The following is a 25,981-nucleotide window of genomic DNA, read 5'->3' as shown; positions in this document are numbered from 1 at the left end:
AAGAATCGCATCAAAAGAACGATTCGTTCATGATCCGGACATCACTACTTATTGTTACTTACGGTATGTATGGAGCACTTAGAAGAAGAAGAGTGTGTTTTATTTACACAATTTAAATTGTAAACATATCTTCTGTTGTTTCAATACACATTATACTGGGATACACTCATAGAGCAATGTCAATACAGAAGCTGAGACAATTATAGCTACACAACCCATCTGGAAAGATTTCTTGAAGCTGGAAGACCTCATCCCAACACCACTAGAAGACATACAGTATAGAAATCGTGTGGTTTAGGGTTAAGAATCTAAATAACGTTTCAAATCTTATCCAAAGTAAAAAAAAAAACAAAAAGTTTCATATTTAAGTTTTCAGAAGTGATCCCCACAATATGGAATGGCTGGGTGGGACATGTGGATTTTTGCCCCACCTCCTAAAGGATCAGGGTAGCAAATCTGGAATTTCCTTCTGCCACTCCTGCTGTAAAAATCATTTCAAGCTGCCTGGCAGTCAAAGTAACTGAGCTTCATTTCCTCTCGCTGAAAGTCCTCAGCTCTGGGGCTGCGAGCTGCAAGCAACAATAACAGTACTTTGTGTCTGCCCCGATCCACGCATCCTTATACTTCGCTCCCAGCGAGCGATCTGGATTCTGCTCCCACTCACCCGCTCTTCGGATGCACAGACTCCATGCCTTCTCCTGAGTGTCCGTGAAGTTATTTGCACTCATCGGACTGACTTTTTCTAAGGAGGGGGGGGTGGGAGTTTCTTTTGATCGCACCTCGTGGATGTAAAAACTAGTGGAACCTTTCTATGCCCCCTTCCCTGGCCAGCTTCACCCCTACTGAAATGCTCGAATACCACCTCCTGTTGGAATCTGGGGGAGATTAAAACTTTCTGGAGTTTGTTTTAGTGTTTTTGTTTTCCTTGCGAGGAGCTTGTTTTTTTGGGGATGCGGATGAGGCAGTCGGCTTCTCTGGATCGAATGGGGATGAGGAGAACAGGAAAGTTTGTGGAAATGGCAAGAAAAAGTACTTTTCAACATCTGGAGGGGAGAATGACACACTTGGCCCATAGCTGTTTTGTGGTGCTTTTAGTGCTTTGTGTGAGCTGTGGAAGTGCCCAGGACCTGAATCCCAGAGGAAGGAATGTATGCAAATCACCAGGGTAAGGGGTTAACTCTATAATGCATCTGGATGCATATGTATATATATAACTGTATATGTTGAAAACCACAGTATGTATAGATGTGATGCTGTGTGTACCGTTACACAATTTCTACTATGCAGCTCTAGGAAACTACTCCATGTCGCATTGAACAGGAGGAGTCTCAGGGTTGCTTAATATATAAGTGATGGGTGCATTGTTTAAGAGCCTGTAGAAATGTTGCACCTATGGGAATTATGCAGAACACTTACTCTGGTGGCTCTACTTGCATTTTGTAAGTTTGGTGCCAAGTAGAACATGGCTGTGTGGTTAATGGAGCCTCTTTTTGTTGAAATCCTTTAAGTTGGCATGATGGGTTAGGGATGACACGTCATGTACACACTGACAGGGTATAAACATAATTATAAAGTAATAATAAACCTGCAAAAATTAAGATGATCTCAGTGAAAAAAAAAAGGATAAACATTACAGATGTTCGTATTCATGTTGCTGTGGGAAGCAGATCCCAATCATGGTCAGCCACCCAGAGACTGACTATGTAGGAACACATGTTCTCTTGGGTATTTATGGTAATTTTTGTTTTGGTTTGTATGATCTAGTAATTTACACAGTAAATATTTTAAATATGTTTAAATATTTGCACTTTTTTGTTTTAAATATGGTACTACATTTATATTTCCAGTGGATTGTGTGAAAATCTGTTATGATGGTTTTAGCTAATCTCATAGTAACCATGATGGTGTTGAAACCAATAATGGACAGTTGGAAGTGTTTGTGATAAGACCATTAGTGACAAATAGAGATTTATCTTTGCTCCACCATAGAGCTTAGGGTATTTTCTAATACAAGATAACCATGTGAACATTGTAGCCTGATAGACTTCAGCAGTTTCTAGTGTAGACCATGTGACATTTTGGCCAGAAGCGCTCTGGTTTAGGATTGGCTCTCAGATGTACTGTCATCAAAAGTAGGTGTCAATGTCCATTTAGATTTTCCTTAATGCTCTCCACTTAAACCCTATGTTTTAGAATACTGTTTAGGTAGATTTGTTAATTTGTGACACATGATGCCCAGGCTGAATTACAGAAACAAATATCACTATACCACTGGAACTATGATCATTGAAATGAAACTGATTAACTTTTGGAGAACGTTATCATAATGTATGAATTAATTTGTAACCAAGTATAACCTGCGAAATAATCAACAAAGATATATTAACGTCTCAATATGAAGAGACAAAACATTATAGCTTGTTGTATAAAGTAGTACGCGCTTAAGAGCATCTCAGCGTTCAAGCTTATTTTCATACTCCCCAAGGTCTCTCTTTGTTGGTTCTTTTGTGCAGATGACATTTGTCTTCTCCTTGCAGATCAGTATAGCCATTATATGGTGGCATTCTGCAATATTCATGGAGATAATACCTAAAGGTATAAAATGTTAAGTTAAGCCTATCATACATCTTGTTTTTACAAAACTATTTTTTTCTTTTTCATTTGGCAAATATGATTCTACATAATACTTTGGCTGTTCATTTCAACTCTTCCAATAACTGCTATTTCATCCATCCAACCCTGTGACCGTTTCCAAGCAGCACAAACAAGGCCAGCAGTTTTTTTCCAGATTCCAAACAACATAGGTCCCTAGCATTTAATACCATTTTTGATGACTTGATGCTTTCTTGGCCAAGGAAATGGTATATCTATCTGCAAACTCCAATCTTCTGGTGTAAACTGCACGGCCTGCTCTGGGAGTTTGGAGATTATAGTCCAAAAACAGCTAGAGGACCATAGAACATCACTGTTTGGTGTCATCCATGGACACAATTTTCTTCTAGAATTGTTACAATATTTCATTATGTACTACATTTTTAGTACTTTGATATGCATTCCTTACCTGCAGACAAAAAGGAGCTGATTTTGGCCATTTTGGATACATTTTTGCACCAATCAGTGGCAGGAAAGTGCCTCCACTGAAATTACTTTTAATTGAATTTCCACTTGTACACAGGGCATTGTGTTTGAACCCTTTGAACACTAATGCCAAACACATACCCTATAAGCCAAGTACCTGGAGGTCGGAGAAAACCACATAGAGCATAAGGGGGGTTTTGCTAAATCCAATCATGTATTTACATGGAAATAATTTAAAAGGGACCCTCAGCTTTCATATTCATTAATGTGCATATGATGATGGAAGTGTCCCTTTAATAAAGAAGAGCAAAACTAGTACGCAGTGTTATATGTTTGTGGAGAGTGCGTTTTCCATTCTCTAGGCATGCATGCACATGGAACTTTGCCAGCACATTTGCAACTTGTTTATAGTGCTGAATTCTAATCCTTCAAATTTGTCGTAAATAGCTTTTTACTGTGGTTTTGATTGCATTTGGAATGCATTGTAGCCAAACGTCCTGCCAAACTATTTGTAACTTTCACAATATAAACTGTGTCATTCGGAGCAGCCATTTGTTACATTCCACCCCTTCTGAATATCTTTCAAGTGTTGTATTGTGAGCTTGAGCATTTTCATATGTCAGTGCTCCTACTGTAAGATTAAATACCCATTCCTCCACAAACAATGAAACTGTGAGCAATGTCTCTTAAAAGCAGTTCTGCAGAAGCGTGCTGAATATTGGGCAGCCATCTTGAAAACCCATGGATCACTCCTACTGATTTCTTCAGAATGGACTTTTATAATTGTGATGTTTTATGTTTTGCGTTTATAACCATGCACAGCCCAGAAAAGAGGGGTACAGGCTGATTATGTTTATGTGGGAAACTGTACCACCAGGTTTTAACAGTGGAACACGCATGTACGCAATAGATGTACAATGTGTTTGATAAAGCTCATTGGGATCTCCATGCACAAGTGGATGGGAGCTCCTGTCACCCTGCCCAGTTTTCTGTACAGCACAGGACAAGGCACCATGCTTCATGTAAAGTACTTGTATTATAAAACCTTACCCGCTCCGCAGGCTTTTCCTGTATGAATAAAACAGAATTTTTCCATTATTAGGTGATTCTTGTTTCAAAAGTTGATTTTAATTGCAGAACCAAAGTAAGGTATAAGTTTCTGGTAGCATTATGATTTTTTTTTTCATTTTAGTCACATTAACAGTTAAGACATAAGTCGGCACATGCATGGTGGATCTTGAAGGCTATCGGAGCACCCTTCTTTTATTCAGCAAACTCACAAGTGATAAATCCCTGTTTTATAGAGTTTAGCCCTTTGGCCCAAGTAAAGACAAACAAGGTCCAATGCTTGGCAGGTGCAAATGTACTTATGTCTTTTCTATCTTGCTCTTCTTTGGACAGTCAGTTTTATTAACAAAACTAACTTTAATTCTGGGGTTTGAAACTAAGTATACCAGTCCTGTTGGGCCAGTGCTTCCATAAAGGTATCCTGACAGAATACAGTCTAAGTGTAATTTTTGCAATGAAGTTCAATTCTCAACCAACCAGTTTAAAGTATCATGGCTAACTTCATTAGTGATATAGCCGTTGTAGATTTTGGGATTTATTGTGTATTTTGATACACACACAAAAACAGAGTAAGTTATACTATGATGGATAGCTAGGGAGCTAGGGTCATAATAGTGTTGCTGAAAATAAAGACAACAAAATTAATTAAGGTAATGGATGTATAAGACTCTGAAGAGGAGCAATCTAAACATGGTTTGTTTAGTCTGCTGAAAAAGGAAGCCTAAGTGGTGATCTAATTGATATGTACATTATCCAAGGTCAGTGTGCATCTCAAGGGAGTTGTTCATCCTACTGAACAAACAAAAAGGCAATCAGGTGTGACCTGAAGTAGGTAGGACAGTTAAGACAGTCTACCACAGGGTCTCCTTCAGGCTTTTCAGGGTCTATCTTGAAATACAAAGTTGAGGCCAGGTTCAGATGGAACATACTGTAAGAAGCATGTTCTTTTTTTCTCACGATATGTGTGATTGGGTTAATGTGAATAGTGAAAAACCACATTCTTAAATTATTATATTTCATTCTTCTTTGTAGGTACTTTTGCAGATTATTCATGCTATATCGTTGATTCTATGGATATGAGTATAATAATGCTCTTGCCTGAATATTATTATTTTTAATAATAATAACACATTTCGGTGTGTTTAACAACACATTGAAGAACATTGTTTTATAATAACTTACCATGTTGGTGAATATATCTATCTCATTTTCTTGATATTACAAAATGGTTTAATCTTTATTTTATCTTTTTTTGAACTTGACCTAGTTAATTTTAGTCACAGTTATGAAAACAAATGAAAACCAACTTAGATTAAAAATTAAATGTTTTAAATTCTTGCCATTTTAGTGAGGTCACTTTCTCATAAGATTGCATCTCCAGAGAGTAACAGGGGCTGTGCATAGTCCTGAGAATCTCTCTAGGAGATATGATGTTTATTACATTGTGGAATGTGTGGTGGCAGTGGAGACTACGACATGGCATTTGTACAAAGCAATGTCAGGTAGAAAGATTAAAAAATATTTTAATCTATATTAACAAAACATTGAAACATTTACAATTTTTAAGGGAATTACATGAATTATTTCCTGCTGCAGCGACATTCAAGTGGGTCAATATTTTTAAATATTGTGTTTTGAAATTTTTTTCACATAATTTAATGTTTTACACAGTTTCATATTTCCCATGTTTTTGTGTAGTAGGTCTATTATGTAAGCACAATGTACTCCTTTAAATACTGCCTTGTGGTACACAATAGAATAGCTTAGTGTTATTAACACAGTGACACTGTGACTAATAAAAGTCTAGAGGAAAGGACTTCATGAAATAAACCGAACATTAGCACTGCCCTAAACATTTCAGTATAGTGTTCTAGTAGGGGAAAAGTCACCCAAATTATCATTACTAACAACACGATCTGCAAATAGTAGAAATGATGTTACTGTATTTAATGTTGTATTGAAAATATTTGATTTTACTTACTTCCCAGTTAAGGGTTTGCATAGACATGAGATATGTGACATGATATATATTCATTATTTTAAGGTAGCTGTTTATTGCAACTATTGAGTGGTCTAAAAACTCCATCATGACTTTGACCATGATTAAAATAATTATCAGTACAATGAAACTATATACCTTTCCCCAGCTAGCACACATATACCAAAAATATAGTCATTTATCTTTTGCATTGCATTGTTTTTCCTAAAATACCACATACCATGATTGGCTGGATAATACGGTATATCAGCTAAGGCAAAAAAAAAGCAAAGTATGACTTGAGAAAATTCCCAGACTTGTTTATTCGGAGATCAGTTACCATCTTGTATTCGAGTTCAATAATATGCCATGAATAATGCCAAATTTAACGTCTAGAGTCTTCCATAATCTGTCTGATTGAGTACAGACATTATAGTCTGCTACATGGCATATCAGGTGCCAAGTATAAAAAGATGTTGGACCATTCCACTGGATGCTATGGTGATCAGACAACTTTTCAGGCTTTGGACTAGAATCACTTTTACTATATTACTTATCGCCTATGGCATTTTGTAATATATATATATAAATGAGGTCAGAGAAACATCAGCCTTTCCGTTGTTGCTTCATTTAATATCGTATTACTTTCAGCCAGTCAAATAAGAGTAAGAAGTTTGAATCTGATAGGACCCAAAAAGCCACATTTGTCCAACCTCAATATAAATAGCAATTGTCTTTAGAAAGATTGCTCTACTCTATGTTTTAGTGAAAAAAGTGAAAACTTTGTGCAAAGTAGGCAAAATAATGACTTTATGTGCCCTGGTCTTTATTTGAATATATAATAATAAGAATAAGAGGATACAAATGGAAGACTATTATAAGGAGGCCATTACTGTAGAGACAGGTGGGTTCCATTGACCTTATTTGCATGTGTCTACTCATAATCCTTTGTGGTTGTAGTAGCACCATGAGATTTCTGAGGGGACAACAAGCCTTCTGGCTTGTCTGGTGTCTGTAGATGAGTGTTTAACAATGCTTCTACATACCCCTACATTTTAGTGGAAGGGTTTTCCATCACCTTTACCAACCATAACTTATGTAATTAAAAAGTTCCCTAAAATTTTACGAATGCCTTTATTAATGCATCTTCTAAGTCCGCTGTAACACTCAATCCATTGTTTTGCAAATTGATGCAGGCACTCAAGATTTTATTATAAATAGAAAAGGACTCTTGCCTCATATCCCCTCCCCCGTCAGCTTCTTTTAAAGCAGGAAGCATATATAAGTATACACGTGCAGCAGCCAATCTCATGTATGCTAGCTGAATCTTGCTTTGGATTGCATTGAGTTACTTAGGATGCCATTAATTTTACTTTATGATCCGGGTTAATTGATAAGCAGTAAAATGAATTGAATTTGCTTGTCAGATTCCTCTGACCATTAAATGAGGGATGTCATAATGCTTGCCGACAGGCTGGATGTTATATCATTGGAATGGGAATTTACGTGGACGCAAAGGTAGACACCACCCGATTTTAATCATCCTTAACTATAAAGGAATCAATTCCCAGTGAATTTCTAAGGCATACATTTTTAGACGTGTGCTGAGTCTGAAACTCGAGAGACAGGAACATTTGGTAAAAGTAAACATTTTGCATTGAGCTGTACGTCGGATTTCCTGTTAACCCTCTTATTCGCTGTGGGACTTGTTGGAAATGCACTATAATTGCAGCTGACAGTACAAGTGAGCTGGGCATGCATCAATATTCATGTAGTGCTTGTGTAATTCTTGCATATAGCTACATAGAACTTTTTTTTAAGTGGATCAACACACAAGCAACTACTGCCTAATATTGAAGCCATGTGTACCACCATATCAATTTTAGGCTCAAAAACACCCCCCTCCTTGACTCCACATCACATTTTAAATTCCTTCACTTTTGATCCTCTGGTATGAACAACTGGAGCTTGCATGATCTGTGTATATTTCTAAGCTGAGTGCATCCATATGTCCTGCATTCATTTCTCCTATCAGGGGGCATGCTGAAAGTGATTTAAAGTTAGTGTCCGTAAAGCAGCGTTCTCCCTGTCCTCATTTGTAGCTCTGAGTCCAACTCAGTGATAGGACCATTTATTTAAATGATCACACACACACACTGAAGATGGATTCCTCATTATAACTAATCACAATATTATATACTCTGCTGAATAACATAAATATAACATATACAATATGGTATACCTATTTGTACACTTTGGTTTGAGTTATTTATCAGATCTTGTAATGTTAAAAAGAAAAGCAAAAATATAGTACCAGGATAAATAAAAAATGATATTAGATTATTGTATCTAAGTGTTTTACTGCTTTGCTATTTGCATAGGAACATGGGATCCTAATTAGCTAAATGGTATAAGGGGCATAGTAGCATCAGAGCATATATATCGGTTATATAATTGAATCTTAGAATACTTTTGTCCACAATTTCTCAGTACTGGTCCTGAAGTTCTGCCAGTAGGGTATTTTTTCAGGATCTCCTCAGACATATACAGGAGGGAGGGTTAATTAGATCCACCTGGGCCATGTGAGAGAAATCTGGAAATTCACAGATTATTTAAGGACGGGCACTGAGAAACTCTACTAATGTTGTTTAATTCAGGGATGGTAAAGTTACTGTTTTACCAGGTAGAAGCTAAAATGTCAGTCATTTTATTCATGCAATAATATATTTTCAACAAATACCCTTTATGTGGTATGCCAGACACAAGTGGTAACTGTTAGTAGATCCTGTTTTTGATAGACTGAACATTATCAGTGACGTGGGCATTTTCTTCCCACTGGATGGAAGATTGGCGGCCACTGCGAGAAACGTGTTTTCTTTTTCTGTGTGTGTTTTACTTGTGACCACATCATCAACACCCAAGTGAATGGCTTCAGCACTCTTTTTATGAGTTTCCTGTGTATTTGATTGTTTTTGAACGTGACCGAGACATTGAGCACGAGGGATTGAGCACGGAACATACTCTTTTGCAGGAAATATTATTTTGCTATTCTGTTACTGGATTCTTAGCTGAGCTTGTACATGGAAATGGAAGCTTCCAATTATCCCCTAAATAACACTATTAAATGCACAATTTGAAGCATATATTCTCTGTAGCTGTGTTTCTTTTCTTTGTATATTGTATGAATATGTGTGGCACTATTGTAGTGCTGGATTTATAGTTAATTTGGAGGAAGCAGTAAAGCCCTTGAGGTTTTCTTTTATCAATTCAGTTCCATTAACCACTGAATGACTGTGAGGTCCTGTTTCAGAATGAAGGACATCACTTGATGTTTTAGTTCTATTCTGGTGGTTTAATTTCCTTATTTGCCACTTGGGACTTGGTCATGCCAAAGCAATTCTTGTAAATAGGGCCTCTTAAATGTGCCGCTAACCTGTTACTGCTATTGGTTTCATATAATATAAATACTTTTTTAACCTTCACTGCAACATGGGATCCATTTTCTTTTGTGCTTGTACTCAGAAACTAATAAGGGAATTCCCTTGAGAAATACAGGTAAAAAATATTCCATACACCCACTGGAATACTTTGAGCTCATGCCACATACCACCAAGATACCTGGCAATGCCAAAGGTGCTCTATATGTTTTATTCCAGGGACCCAATAATAGAATGGTTAGGTATGGCCACCAGTGCAACCATAAGGGGTTGTATCTGCAACTATTTCAACTCCTAACCCTTTAGACATATTTCCTCTGGTGGTCTTTTGGGGGAGCAGGGAGGTTTTGTGACCATGAGCACACATCTCCTCAGCTGCTCTTCCCAGTGCCTAGCCTATAATATACTCACCTGAGACTCAGCAATGTACATAGAACAAGAGAGGGGTGCCTATGGTGGTGCAAATCTCCCAGCTCATCTAGGACTCCGGTAAACATACATAGACAGACACTTTACTCATAAAACTAAACATATGATGAAAAGATGAGAGAGAGCAAGGAGCCAGGAAATATTGGAAACAAGGGCTTTCCTCACTGCCAAGTTATGCTGTTGGGTGTGAGGGAGTGAGTATAGATAACGCAGTCTTTTCAGCCACTGTGTAGCTTTTTTATTACGCTTCAAGTTCTATACACAGTTGTATTAATTAGCCTTATGAAAGTATCAATTGAGAAAATTCCTAGATTTAGCTTCTCCGATGTACTTTTTAGTGTTTAAGCTCACTAAGCAAACAAACCCATAGGATAATGTAAGATTGTATATAAGGTTTGCTGTACTATGATTGGAACTTAGAGAGTGACAGCAATAATAAAATAAATATAAAAAAAACCCCAGTGATCCCCAAAAGCTCCTATTAACCTGAAACAGGGGTAATGATTACTCCCTCTTCCAGGGAGGTGATAAAATAAGCCTTGGTGGCATTCCCCACCTCCTGAATGAGCCCCGTTCAATTCTATACCACCAGAAATGGGATGAGGTCAGTTCCTCCTATATATTTTATAGGGCTGCAACTAACGATTATTTTCATAATCGATTAGTTGGCCGATTATTTTTTCGATTAATCAGATAAAAAAATTAATGTAAATTTTTCATTTATTTAAAATAATTTAATAAACAAATGATGTTAAATACAAACAGCAGAATAAAAAAAACCTTGATAAAATGCATTTCTTGTCTTTATTTCCCAACCAGCCCCCCAATTTATGCACATTTGAGCCCAGACATGCCACGCTGCCTCCCACATATGCCACGCTGCCTCCCACATATGCCATGCTGCCTCCCACATATGCCACGCTGCCTCCCACATATGCCACTCCACGCTGCCTCCCACATATGCCACTGTGCCTGATACGCCTTATACCCCCTGATACACCACTCCATGCTCCCAGACATGCCACACTGCCTCCCAGACATGCCACGCTGCCCCCCCACATATGCCTCTCCACGCTGCCTCCCACATATGCCATTCCACTGTACCCCCACATATGCCACTGTGCCTGATACGCCTTATACCCCCTGATACATCACTCCATCCTCCCAGACATGCCACACTGCCTCCCAGACATGCCACACTGCCCTCCCCACATATGCCACTCCACTTTACCTCCAGATATGCCACTGTGGCCCCAGATATGCCTTATATACCCTGATACACCACTCCGTCCTCCCCAGACATGCCACACTGCTCTCCCCACATATGCCTTATATACCGTATATGCCTTATACCCCCAGATATGTCTCTCCGCCCTCCCCAGATATGCCTTATACCCCCAGATATCTCATAGTGCCCTCATAGAGTCACAGACCCGTTCGCATCACACTGACACCATACTTTTATAAATAAGTACTGGGTTAATCTTCACTGTCCCCAGGATTTAGATTCCCCTTAGTTTGCCCCCCTTTATCTCTAACTGCACCTTAAGTTAACTTTATTACATTAATTAAATTAACCCTCAGTCATCATCATTAAATTAACCCTAAACACCCCATTAACCATAGCTACCCCTAAATTAACTCTAAATACCCCATCAACCACAGCATCCCCTTAAATTAACCCTAAAGACCCCATCAACAACAGCCCCTAAATTAACCCTAAACACCCCATTAACCATAGCTGCCCCTAAACTAACCCTAAACACCCCATTAACCATAGCTGCCCCTAAATTAACCCTAAACACCCTATTAACCATAGCTGCCCCTAAATTAACCCTAAACACCCCATTAACCATAACTGTCCCTAAATTAACCCTAAACACCCTATTAACTATAACTTCCCCTAAATTAACCCCCACTTCCCCTAACTTTCAGCAGCCCAAATATTAATTTTATACTTACAGTTAGATGTGTGTCACCGCCATGTGGTTCTGGAGAAGGAAGGGGCAGGGCCAGTTGTCACAGTGATTACAGGGAGGGACTGGTAAGTAGGAGCTGCTGCTGTGAGTCACTGAAACGGATTATATAATGAGGGGTATTTTTCAGAGCGTTTGCTCTGAAAAAACCCTCATTTTATAATCGATAAAAATCGATTCAACTAATCGATAATGAAATTCGTTGGCAACGATTTTCATTATCGATTAGTTGTTGCAGCCCTAATATTTTATTACAAATTAACCTTTATCCTTAGCTTACAACACTCTGTGTTAAAGAAATACAAACTACCATAGAAAGCTGTTGTGATAATTGCCCCTAATGAATGGGGAAAATATGGCACCAACCATGCAATGCAGAAATTCAGATTTTGGATATAGAACAAAATTGCATGCTGGATGTACAAAGGATCTTAGAATTTGAGGTATTTTTTATGATGGACAGGGCAGATCCCCCAAAGAACTTATAATGTAAACTGGAAAGTTTCTTCCTTCTTGCACAATGCCGATGTTTAAAAATAGAAGTCCTTGGCTCACATGACTAATGTGTTCTGCTTGTTTTGCCAATCTTTTCTTATTTTACTCTGGGCTGATTGTTTTGATGAATAAGCTTTTAGATTTAAACCAAATGGTTATTTTTCTGAGAAAAAAAATCTAATTTTTTAGTAAGCAGTGCTATCTGTTCCATATTGAGAAAGCTATACAGTGCTTAGCTATCTTGTCAGGGACAGGGGTAGGTCTTAGAATCCATGTTGAATTTTGTTTTAAAAACTACAAGCTGCTTAGGTTTGTTGAGGGGTATACCTAAAACCTGATTGTTGAACTTGGTGTTTGAGGGAATAGGCATAAGGTTATCCTAAATCTAGAGCGAGACCAAGGACTGATTAAGAACTGGGTCTTTACATGAGGAAAAATGGGTAGACTAGATAGGCTAAATGGTTCTTCTCTCCATCAGATTCTATGCTTCGTTATCAGGAGTACTTGCTTGTAATGGTATAGTGCATGTTACTTACAACTTAAAATAAGCCTCATAATGTTATGTGTGTAATATGGGAGTAGCCATCTTAACCTCCTGGCCATGGGTCTGCATAATTATTTGTCCTTTTATTGATTGCATCCCTGGTGTTCATTGGTTTAGGTGCCCTTTGTAATTTAAGAGAATAACTTGATTAGACACACTTACCAGATTGTACCACAGTTGTTGACTTTCAGATGAAAAAGAACCATTACATTTAAACTAAATATCCACAAAACAATTACACTAATTAGACTAAAATTCTCTGTAATTTAGTTTTGGTAAAGGCTGTGAAAGGCAAAGACATTATAATTCGCCCTGCTGTGCTGATACTGTCATGTAATCCTGATGGAGGTTTTTAACATTATAGCCTACTTGTATTTTTGCTGCTGACGTCAATATTAATTGTTGTTTACCAGACAGGCAGTTGAAATACTGAATTCTATTATATTTTTCCTTTATCTCATTAAGTTAAATAGTTATGGATAACATACAGTAGAGCTGCAGTCAGTAACAGTATGCTACATTGTAGTATGGGATTTTTTAACAAGGGTTTTCTCTACTACAGAAGTAGCCTGTGTTCTCTTTGCAGGAAATGATTATGTAAATATTTTAGATGAATCCACCCTCAGCTTCCCTATCTAAGGGACAAGTGGTGAATTACAACACAAGCCCTAAACGCAGTTCTTATCTCATCTGGGGAATGGTGAAACCTTCATTTTCTACTCAGGTCCCAACCTAGGTCCTGAACCCTTTGAATGGGAATCATTAGGGTATAATTACCCTTAGTTGACAATCTAAAAACAGTTTACATTAAGGTATATCTTTAAGGCCAAAGTTAATGAAATCCATAAGTGCCTAGTTTGAGGAAAACTAAACATCTGCATGCTGGCACCTCATCTAGCAGTACATTGGATGCCAATATACCGTTTCGGTATAAATATAAGGTTCTTGCCTATAACATGTACACTTGAACACTCGAGTTCAAAAGGCAGGTAGTAAAAGGCTGACATGACTCTGCTTCCAATTGCCAATGTGTGAAACCAAATTTTCAACAGTGACACCATGTATTGAATACATGGTTGGCTCCCGAAGGGATAAAATGAAGCTACGACCCAAACTTTGCAGGTGATATTTTCTCTTTGGTAGAAACTTACAAGACACAGAGCGGAAATTGTCAATATTGTAAACAACAGTATGTGTTACGTAATCTGCGCTATAGAGAATTGATAGGTTAGGACGACCAACCTCAACACACTTGAAAACCTTAATTCCAATTACAAAAGTAGTGCCTTGTGCAAATTAGTCTTGATGTAAGTCAACACAAAAGCAAATGCTACTGTACCACTTATGAATCCTGTTTCATTGTATATATAGTTAAACAGTACAGTGATGATACTGTGACCCACCAAGTGATATGGTAAATACAGAGGCTCCTTACTACTTGTCATGCATTCCCATACTTATCACAGCTGCTCTGTTAACACATGGCTTCTGTACAGAAAGACAAACAGCTGTATCCTGCCAGTGTCTGCTCTTTTTATAGACAGATGGTTAAAAAGCAGACTGAATAGCTCCTTCAAGGTTGTGTTCTTAAGTAGAGAATTGGCATTGTTTTTCAGATGGCGTATTTTCAAATACTTTTTATGTTAATCAGCCTTGACTTTACATTTCTGAAAGATATATACAGCTGTGAATATTTTATATCTGGCACAAGTAAAAACATTTACATTGTTAGATTTAGTCTTCTAACATAATCAATGTCTAGAAATCTGTGGCTGTTTTGTTTAGAGTAGTAGACGATGGGAATCCTGCTTTGACATGTGAGCGTTTTTTTAATGTTAAACTTGATTTCAAATGCTGATTTTCACCATGGTCATGCCCCATAGACAGTCCAATTCTTTCATGGGACATCAGGAAACAAGAGGGGTGGCTAAGCTTACACCGACAGATAGCTCAAAATCAGGTGACATGGTATCTTTGTTTTAGAACATCAGCTCCATTTATTCTTGAAGACTATGAAGACCCTATGGAACCCAGTGTTGCTACAATTCAGATAATCGCATACCAATGGCTTACTAAATACATATGCATAAAAAGGTAGGGAGCTACACTGCTAAATTCATGTGTCGTGGTTCACAGATGAATGGACCTCTGGGTAGAGGAAGGGCATAGAAACAGCACAGTCTCTGGGTGTCAATAATAGAGGTTGAGTTACCAGGGGTAGTCCAAAGACTAAACTAGTTCTCGGGGCCAGGAGGTCAATAAAAGACAAAGGCAAGCAATATAACCAGTAAGAAAACAGTAAGAGGATCTGCTCAGGCATTTGTGTTCTGTTCATAGTGGAAATAAATAGGCCAGTGTGTAACAGGCTAGGCTCACGCAGAATGTAGTGATCCCTCTTGTGTACGCAATAAACTTAAAAAAAGTAAGGTGATCATAAAGCCAATGCATCTTTTGCGAAAAGTCCATGGACAACGCCAATCACTTATAATGTAAGAAACAGCCTGCTGCAACATGAACTTGGAGAAACTACATTTGACAAAGTTGCAAGTGAGAATATTTACTTGTAAACAAAATAAATTATCCAAAAAAATGTCACAGCATGCAGTATCCATGCTATGCCCCTTGAAAATGCGGAGCTCCAGGATATGATGTCATATCCTGGCACGCATCAAAAAGGATGATGGAGCAGAGGTGAGTTGCGGTGGGCAGCCTTCAGTCGTGCCTAGGGCAGCCTGCTGCCTAAATTACACTCCTGCTTTCCCAGCTGTTAATGACAAGGATGTGTGCTGTTTTCCTAAAACAATAAAAAGAAAAATGCATACAATGTTCTTCCCTTGCACATTTCCAGGAAAATAGTCTTTGAAGCATTTGGATTTTTTACATGAATATAACATCGGACCATCAGCATTATCAGAGATATTATGAGCACTGTATATCTTTTAAACAATAGGCTAATTGCTGTCTGCTAGGGTTGAAAAACTTTGAAAATCTTAGATTTTGTTTTTAGTCTTTTTATCTTCTTTTCGGATTTTGTTTTTAAACAGCAAAATACATAAAGCTGTGTTGGTTTTATATACAAATTATATGATTGTGATTACACCATCAGTTGCCCTAAGATGAATAATTTAATCACGTTATGCCTAATGCAACTTCAAGGGGCTAAACTGTTCAGTTCGATGGAGACCCTTCTGCAGCCAATGTTGATGGGGGGGGGGTCACAGAATTCCACACGTTTTACACTTTCATAACTATGAGTATCTGCAACTGGTGGTGAAGCTAGAAGAGGCATAAGTGTATTGTACTTGCACTGCTGACCATACCTGGGAGAAGTGCCACTTCTTTGGTTTTCCAGTTGACACCCAAATCCTCCAGGGTCAAAGAAGGGAATTGGAAGAGACATTTAGGGTTATGAGACAGGGAGGCGAAAAGGAAGGTAAAATAGGTTTCCTTATCAAGGGTGAGAGCAGAGTACTCATGGTTACTTGGTACCCTCAAGTAATAACCCAAATGTTGTTTACAAAGACATTTTTGATATGTAAGAATTATCATCCCATCCATACCACAGGTTTTATTATCTAGGATATTAATTTGTGGTTGCTTTCTTTAATTTTATGATAAATTGTAATTGAATATAAAATAATTCATAATTGATTATGATTTGCTTTAAATTGATTTTACTACATGAAGTTGTATATATTTTTGTTTATATTCTGATTATATCTATATTTATGACATATTTATATATTTTGTAATAAAAATATTTTATATAGATATTATACATCTTAATTCCTTGTAGTAGTTGGTAAAATTGTTTACATTCTTTTTCATGTTTATACTGTCAATTTCTCTAATACTTGTATTCTTCAGAATGCTTTAGTGCATACTTCCTTTTGTATTATTTGAATTTAATATTGGGAAATTTTACTATACTCCTCTGGGATCCATCTCAAGGATTGCTGCTGAATAATTGTCTCTTTGCAATAACATCTATTATTCAGCTGCCAGTTCGGTTAATTCTAAGAAAGTACGTTGAGTCCCAGTGGGAGAAAGGCGCTATAGAAACACGAGTTGTTATGTTATATAACCAGGTGTCTGGGTATGGTAAGTTTATGAATTAATTGTTTTTTCACATTGACGTTTTAATTTTTAGCACATCACATTAAGTTTATATATTCTGATGTGTGTTCAAAATAGAAACAGAAAAAATAGAAATAGAATTTGACGGCAGTTTACGGCCTGTTTTTTCTTCTGTAAAGACTCAGGCCTTGTTTTTGCTCATTGGTAGTAAATTGTAGGAATAATGTAAATTAATTCTTCTGTGTGACATTGTAAAACGTACGCCTATGCTGACTGAGCTGCTTAGTTTGGAAGATAGAACTTGCCAGGATAATAAAAGCATTATCATTTGTGTTAAACCATTATTTTCTGCTGTCTAACCATAAAAATGTGAACAGAAGCTACTTGATTTAAAGTCTACAAAGTATGGTCTGTTCTTGCACAGGTATAGGACATGGTGTTGGAATTAACAAGCATTGATTTATGAAACTAGTCCTTTTAAACCTAGAGCAGGGGATTTCTTTTCTCCCCTTCTAGCAATGACGCCTTTTTAATGAATGTTTAAAACAGCACCATGTGTACATGTGGACACAAAGTTCATAATTTACTGCTTCCTGTCTCACACACTCTGCTTCATGCTGTGAACAGTGTTTAGTTAATGAAACCAAATCCAACTCATTTTTTTTTTCGTTATTAGCTCAATTCTACCTCAAAGCAAAAGTTTTTGATAAAACTTGCCAGAGTTTTCCATTTCAGCTGTGTGTGGAACTACCCTTCTCCAGACCTCATACGTTGGCATTCTCGACTAACGTCATGCTGTTCACGTCTGATATAGGTTAATCCCGGGGTAATATGACATTCAGTTTGGATTATCCCAGGTGCAATTTCACATTTTTTTCTAAATATTATAAAGACAACTATTACATATTATAATTTTTCATATTAAAGGAAATAGTGGGTCTAGGGATAAAATTAGTACTTCTAGTGTAATCTTTTTAGTGATTTTATATAACCGTAGCAACCATTTGGCTGTTGTAGTAAAACAACACTGGATTACTTTTTTATGTTACATCAAGGAGCAGTTATATGACATGAAATCTATCATGTGTTCTCACATTTTCTGTTGATGTATAGGAAAATCAGTGTATCTTACACCTTTACAATAATGTTAACCAGTTATTTGACATTATTCTTCTTCTGTGCTGTAATAGACAAACTTCACAGTGTCAAAAACAATTTCCCTACAATATATTATCTATCTATTATTGTATTTGGATTGCTATTCATATTTATTATTTATTGATTTATATAGCACCATCATATTCCACAGCGGTGTACAATGGTGTAAACAAAGCATAACAAGTAGTGCATAACATAACAATTTTACTTACAGAAAAAAAGTGAGGTGGGGCCTAATCAAAAGAGCTTACAATCTAGAAGATAGCCTTAAAATATCAGGTTTACCAATTTATTGCAGCTAAGGTTCTTATTTTCTTCTTATTAATAGAATTCTTACTATAATAACATCATTGGATGTAAATGTATTTAAGCCCATTAAATGTTTTCCAGATAACATTTTCATTGCTACAAAATTAAATGATCCTTACTTAGATACTTAGATACACTGTTCTTTGATTGTGACCTGAAATGATTTAAATGATATGCTTGCTCATTGAACACAGGTAAATAATTTGGTTTCCGTTTCCCAGTACTGTTGAAAGCCCAAACCCCTTTCAGAACATTTTTCAAAAATGCAGCGATAGAAACTGTGAAAGTATTTGAAAAGTTATTGTTTTAAATGACAAAAAAAATCTCAGAAGGTTTATTGGCTTAGCCTTAATGTGCTGTGACTCCATTAATGTTTTGTCTAAGTGGTACAGTATTTTTAAGATGCTACAATACAAAGTGGTCTAAGCTCAAATAAAGACATCGCCTCTAATACTTAAGAATTTATTAATTTACTTATATTACGGTAATAAATATAATTTAAAATACAGGTTAATTTACTTACCTGTATTTTATATCTTTTTTTTTTCTTACACACTGTTCATTTACTTGAACAAAGCTGTGTGAAACACTAAAGAATACTGCATATCTCTATTGGTGCTTATCTTAAAGTGAACAACAGCCATCATTAAATATAAAGTAGTTTTTTTTTATAAAGTAGTTTCTGTCGTTGGGTGAGGAAATAGATCCTAAATCCAGAGACTAGACATTTTATATGATACAGAATATTTAGCAACACAGCAATGAGGTAGTAAAATGACTTGAATAGGGTAAAAAAAATCAACATGAGAAATGTTAAAGCTGCTAGTACCAAAATATATCATATCTGAAATGGCACTCAAAATAGGATTAGAAAAAAAATCTGATTTTTGGCAATCAGCAAGAGAATAGCGTAGTCATTATTTTTGTACAGGGGGAATTTGTAAAGGCTTACTGCTTTTGGCCCAAGTTGTCTTATTTTGGCAGGAGCCCAGCATCTCCTGCTAGGGGTCTGCCAATGCTGGCACTAGTACTCTGCAAAAAACACTGGGTTAATGGAGTGTGGTCAGTGGCATAATGCCACAACATCCTCATCAGTCTGCTGCTCCACCCTATGTCTCTTGTAGTGCATAAACTTTCTCATTCGCATGCCTTTTTCCCTTCTGTGAGCATTAAGATGTTATATAAAAATAACAATTTTGTTGCAGGGTGATGAAAAATGTGATGGTAATTGTTGTACTTATATTACTTTGCACCAGAATCGTTCTTTATACATAACATCAAGCATTTCTCTGGGCCTCAATGAAAATAATTAACCTTCTAAGTTTTATTTTATTTTTTATGAAGACTTTCATTATAACGTACTTATTGTGATAATATCATCTACATCTCCTTTCAATATCTAGTCCTGCCTGATAGACACTTGGCCAGCCTGAGTTCCCTATTTTACATGTGCTTGCCCTTTATGTTAGGTAATTCTTCCCACAAGTTTATTTTCATTGCCCTGTCCTTATGCCTATTTACCGCTCCCTGCAACTTGTACTCCATCTGCTGGAAGCGTCAGGAATTGGGGGATATTACAACTGAAACCTGACTGGAGGAGACCAGGATTTTCCTTGAACTCTTGGGCGGATTGCAAATCCGCTTCGGTCATCTAAAACTTCAACCGGTTGTTGCTTTACCATAAAGCCTCTGATCAGTATACTATTTTGTGATGAGGGAGGCAATTGGGAGAGGCATTTGGGCATGCACCGGGTTTGAGGTTTGAGGTTGCCCCATTAGGGGGACTTGGGAGGGACCATGTTTTCTGTATACTCGGACAGTTCACAGAAAGGAGCCAGAGGAAGGGCATCTAGCAGTTGGCTGGATTGGTTGCCCTGGGTGGGGCAGGGGTAGTGGAGGGTATTGTATTTCACCTAGTCCTGTGTGTATACATATGAGTGTCCTGTTCAATAAACCTCAGTCTTGTTTTCACCCTTCTTCAAGTTTCGACTGTTTGGGTGGGGAGCTATTTACCACTGAACACTCTTTCAAAAGGGAGAGACTTTGGTCGATATACTCTGGTAAGAGTATTGGAGCTCTGCCACACTTACCTTCTATTGTGTGAAGGTTTTCTTCCAGGCTATTGCATTCTGCGGCCATGGGGAGAACTATAGGAGTATTTAGGAAAATACATTTTGTATCTACACTTGTGGTGCCAGCAGTGTCATTGTACAGTTGAGATAAAATTGTTAACTGTACACATAGTAGGCCTTGCCATCTACAGATTTGTTGATGGAAGGTCCACAATGGGGTTTATTGACTAAAATAAGGTTTTGCAGAACATCTTTGCTTTCAGCCTCCTTACTTCACTAATCATTATGAACTCCATCCACATAATGTATAATGTGTGAGTAGACTTTGAAGACATCTCATTGATTTAACAATGTGTTATATAAAGCCAGTCAAGCTCTTTTTGCAGCAGAAGCTTACTGGCATTGACCCTTTATAATAAATAGTAAAGTCAATGAGCTGAATCCACAACTCTAGAAACTCTAGAAACTCTTCTGTCAACACTCATTTTAGTAAATAGACCCCACTAAAGAAGATCTTTCATGTACTTAAGTCATCACCTCTAAATTGACTTACACCATCCATTTAGCAAAGAACCTTGCGGGCTATGGCAGCTTCATATTAAGCAGAAGGAAGGCGTGTAGTTACATATTCAGGACAAGCTACAAAAGGCTCAAGGGACATCCGTGTTACGGATGAATAAAAATAATAGTATGTAGGCTGTTTCCGAAAGAAAATTAAATCAGACAGACCCACTTTGAATTTAATGGTGACAAAAAACGATTTTTGGTTTCACGAATTTAAAGTACTTTTTTCCTCATTGAATAATTATTTAATTATCAAGCTATTAAATAGATTGACAGCTATTTTTTTTTGTAACAAAATATACTTTATTAGGTAGGTTTTTTTTATCACAAGGTCATGGGATTGCTAAAGTCAACCTTCCATATGCTCAGCTAAACAGAAAAGCAAATCCTTCTAAATTTTTTGTACCCTCTGGGGGGAAAAAATATGCTTTAGCTCTAAGTTTTAAATGTCTAGAATAATTGTGTATTTGTGTTGGATAATAGAAGCCTTTGGGTGAGTTCAAAAGTGACTGTGCTTTGGTAATCAACAATTTTTTGGCTAAGAACTTTTTAAGTAATAAATCACGTAGCAATTATACATGAGCTACTCAGATACACATAAGGCTGTTGTTCTGTGCTGCGTGTGATTGTTAGTCACCAGGTCAAAACACATTAACCGTCCATTAGTAAGTATGTTTTATGTTGTTTCTTCCGAAAAACAAATGGGTTATCAGATACTGACTACAAGGTTCGACTAAAGACAAATTAGAAATACCAATTTATGTCTATACACAGAGCCAAACTGAGGACGGCCCTAACGCTTTAAGTCCACAGGCCACCAAATGAGGTACAATGGTACGTTTCTGTTGGAGTAAAAGAGGTATATAGCCAGGCCCAGACTGGCCTTCTGTCTAACTAGGTGTGCATCAAGCTGGTAGCTGCACATTACTTGTAGCATGTGGCCATCTGTATCCAGCCAGCAACTAAATACTACAGGATTTGTCCTTTTCATGTACAACTGAGCAGAAACAGAGGCTACAAAGGAAGAAGGGAGAGGAGACTGGTTGCGCAACAACTCAGCCAAGGCATCTCCTCCTGTTCCTATCTTTAGCTTAGCCATTAGGGACTGTACCATGTCTGGCCACCAGGACATAACAGCTTCTTTCTGATCAAACAAACCTAAGGGCAAGCCAAAACCAAAGCTGAAAAACAGGCCAAAGGGTCAGGGAAGGCTGAGAACTTTAATGGTCTGATCAGAAGCCCAGGTAAATACTGGAGAAACCGTATCAGAATAAGTGCACTCTGCGAAAAAATGTTACATCCTAATGGTTTGCTTGTGACCACACTTAAATGATTTTCTTTTTACTGCAAAACCTATATATTATGTAGATATACAGACATTTTTTCAGAAAAGCACTGTTTATAATGCTGTGCCAGACAGTTCCCTTTTGGGATTTTATATGTGTTTTATATTTTAGTTAGTAATATTAAGAAACAGTTGCATGTAATAAAATTCGTTTGGGATGCCTACCAAAAGCCTCTTACTTTTGAATTTTTAATATTTGCCTAAGAAAGTCCAAGTAAATATTTGCTGTGGTGGTTGCGGTCATTTATTCTCACTAGCGCTACATCAGTGGTAAGCACACTCCACTGCTTCCCACAGTCATATGTTATGTCCAACTGACATACAGTGTCACAATGTTAAAGGTAAAGCGTTGGAGTTTGACCTCTAGCACTGAGGTTTGAAAAAATATTGCACAGTGGTCACTACAAAGACTTTCTATTTTATTAATGTACATGCACGTTTCACTACATGATGATTGTTTTAGGAACTAAGCTTGTAGGAAATACACAAACCTGGCAGTAGAGTGGGTAGAAAAACTTAAACCTATTTCCAAAACTTGGTGAAAAGTAATACTTTACGTTATAATAATAAGTTAGGTTATGATGATCATCAGTGTCGCTCACAGTCTCAATTAATGGCAGTCAGCCAGAGTGCCAATCTGCACCACACCTACACCATCAGTATTGTGTGAGGAAGGGAGGCTCCTAGTGACTCCCTGCACTAGCTGCCTGCAGTTCTTGGTCATTTACTTGTGGCTGAACCTGCTTAGGGTGTCTGCTCGTCATTTTCCATTATCTGTTTTTTTTAAAAAAATAATATAACTAAAAATAACGTTAAAAATGGCTTGCTTTCAAGATGGTGCACAATATCAGAATAAAAACTTTGAGTTTATAAAAACAGTTTTAGAAGCACCAGTCTGTGTGAAACATTAAAACATATCCTAACTAAATCACAGAAAATAACCCTCTGTACTTTTTAGTACCAGCACCCACCGCAAGCAATTTGAGATATCAAAGCTGGTTTGGCAAATTCAATTATAGCTGTGCTTTATTGTATATTATAATGCCCTCCCACAACAAAGAGCACTATAACTTTCCATGTTTGATCCTGAGTCTCAGAGTTTTTGCCCCATTCTGGGTAAAATTATCGGAGTGGCATGGCTGTATGCTTACCATGGCAATTTGGACCATGAAATTATAGAAAGCAAATATATCACAATGTGAGAAAATCTCCAGTGTACTGATTTCTTGCAAAATTATGGTAATATTACTGGCTAGAGGTGGGGTAGTATAATGGTCCAGGTATCATCTGTGTTTGTGTGGGCTTTGTCTGCAGCCTGTGAAATTAGATGTTAATTTATAAGCTGCCAGTCAGGTCTTTTTTGTCTTTTTCTATGTTTACCAATAGTATTTGAGAGCACAGGGAATACACTTCTCATATAGGCAGTTTTCTTGGAAATGGCCTAGTAGCAGTTAACAGTCTGTGTGTTCTGTCAGGAAGCCTACCTTGGACCTCTTCTTAAATATGACTACTGCCAATGAGTTTGTCCAGTGTGATGTTTTTATGTAAAAAATAAAGACTGAAGGAGGTCTCAGCCATTTAGGCGAGACTTCTCAACTCTCCTGCGTCCCTCCTTCACAACCAGCTCAGTGTAAGCTGCGAACAGCACCAGATATGTGTGTGACTGTGTGTGTATGTGACGATGTTTGTCTGACTGTGTGTGCAATATCTGGTAATAGAGGGGACAAGTCTCTTAATCTGTTCATGCCTGGTAATAGAGGGATTCATTATCTGAATCTGCTCATGTCTAGTAATAGAGAGGTTAATTATCTGAAACTGCTCATGTCTGTAATGATTGTATGTACATTATAACATAAACATATTATTAAATCTGAAATCAAAGCTTCCTAATAATTAATATAAAATGCATTTTATGTGTATGTGACGGTGTGTATATATGAATCAATGTGTATGTGATATATATATATATATATATAGATAGATGGATAGATAGATAGATAGATATAGATAAAAAGGTGTATTTTATGTGTGTGTGATGATATGTAAATGTGAATCAGTGTATCTGTGAGATTTATATATATGTGTATATATATATATATATATATATATATATATATATATATATATACGCCAGTGTGTGTAATCTCATCCGGCTTCATAGTGTGTACCTGAGTGGCAGAAATGAAATGTGGTCACCCTTATTGTCAAGCTGATCTGGAATATTGGGAGGTGGAAGGACAGTAGAATGACAGCTCTACAGATGGAAAGTACCAGAGCCCACTCCAGGACATTTAGACTAGTCTTGAGGTTCAATCTGCACTTGAACTTGTGACCAGCAGCTCTTGCCAATGTGGCAACTACGGAGACTTTTCTACTGTGTGAACTGTAAAGCTTCCACTAGCAGCCTGCTGATTAGGGTTGCTTACCTGGTCCCACACTTGTTTCTAATGAGCTATAAGGTTTGTCTATTTAAATCTCCAGTTTATGTCTATGCCATTTTTTCTGTGTCCATTCAGTGTTACTGATGGTCCTGTTTATTCTTGTTATCAGTCTGATGTTGTCCTAGCTAGCGTTTGACTATTCTACTATCCTGACTTACCTTGCATTCTCCATTCCTAACTACTTGCCTAATTACTTGTGTTTGTCTAACCGGATGGTTCCCTGTGATCTGGGAGGATCATCACAAGACCCATGGCCGCTAGAACCCAAGGCTCAACCTGGGAGGGAAATAGTTGGAGAACTCCTCCAGGGTCCTTGGAATTCCATTGGTCTGACAGATTACTACAATTTTTGCTCCAGAGCTCCGTGCCTGATGCCTAGCGTAATTGGTGGAGGTTGATTAGTCAACAAATTGTATGCAGACTCGTAGCCTGACACAGAGTACACTAAGCCCATTCCGTAAACAATAGACAGACTCTGGTGGTTTTGGTTATGTCAGTGGTAGCATTAACATACACTCTACAATCTATGTACCAGTTTCCTTCTTTTTAAAATATAGTAATCAAGAATAAAGGCAGCTTTACAGTCCATTGTTATATTACTTGTAGGAGCCAGCTTTAGTGTCTAGAACAGTGTTAGTGGTATTTTGTTCAGGTCAGTCTTAGTTTGTGTCTAACATGATTTTCACTTTAAATAATACACAACTAAAACTGTGGCAAATTGTGAACTTTGACGAAACATTTAAGAAAAAAAATATATAGTTTAAGTTGTTAAGTAAGTAATTGAAGAATAACTAACATATCCTTCTTGGAATAGTGGATGCGAGCCAACATGACTAAGTTGACTTTAATGGAGCGACTTGTGTTTTCACTTAAGTCAATATGGTTTCCAACACAACCACATTTCATGTAATTCTAACTCAACTCCTAACTTGTGTTGCAGTTGGAAGCATAGCTCAGCTATTCACAAACAGCTGAGTTAAGTCATTTGGCAGTAATGTTGGTGGCCAAAA

The 25,981-nt window shown here is 37.3% G+C and overlaps 1 protein-coding gene across 1 annotated transcript in view; it reads left to right on the top strand.

Moving 5' to 3' along the window:
• The first annotated feature begins 858 nt into the window (after positions 1-858).
• Positions 859-25,981, top strand: part of SCARF2 (scavenger receptor class F member 2) — a 78,065-nt gene continuing 52,942 nt past the window's right edge. Inside the window, exon 1 of the mRNA XM_053469710.1 lies at positions 859-1,165. Coding sequence (XP_053325685.1) covers positions 951-1,165 — 215 coding nt within the window. The 5' untranslated portion in view covers positions 859-950. The remainder of the gene's footprint in view (positions 1,166-25,981) is intronic.

Source organism: Spea bombifrons, chromosome 1, assembly GCF_027358695.1.
Source record: "Spea bombifrons isolate aSpeBom1 chromosome 1, aSpeBom1.2.pri, whole genome shotgun sequence".
Classification (NCBI taxonomy): Eukaryota; Metazoa; Chordata; class Amphibia; order Anura; family Pelobatidae; genus Spea; species Spea bombifrons.
The sequence above is the reverse complement of the archived record's forward strand: the minus strand, read 5'-3'. Positions and strand labels throughout refer to the sequence as shown.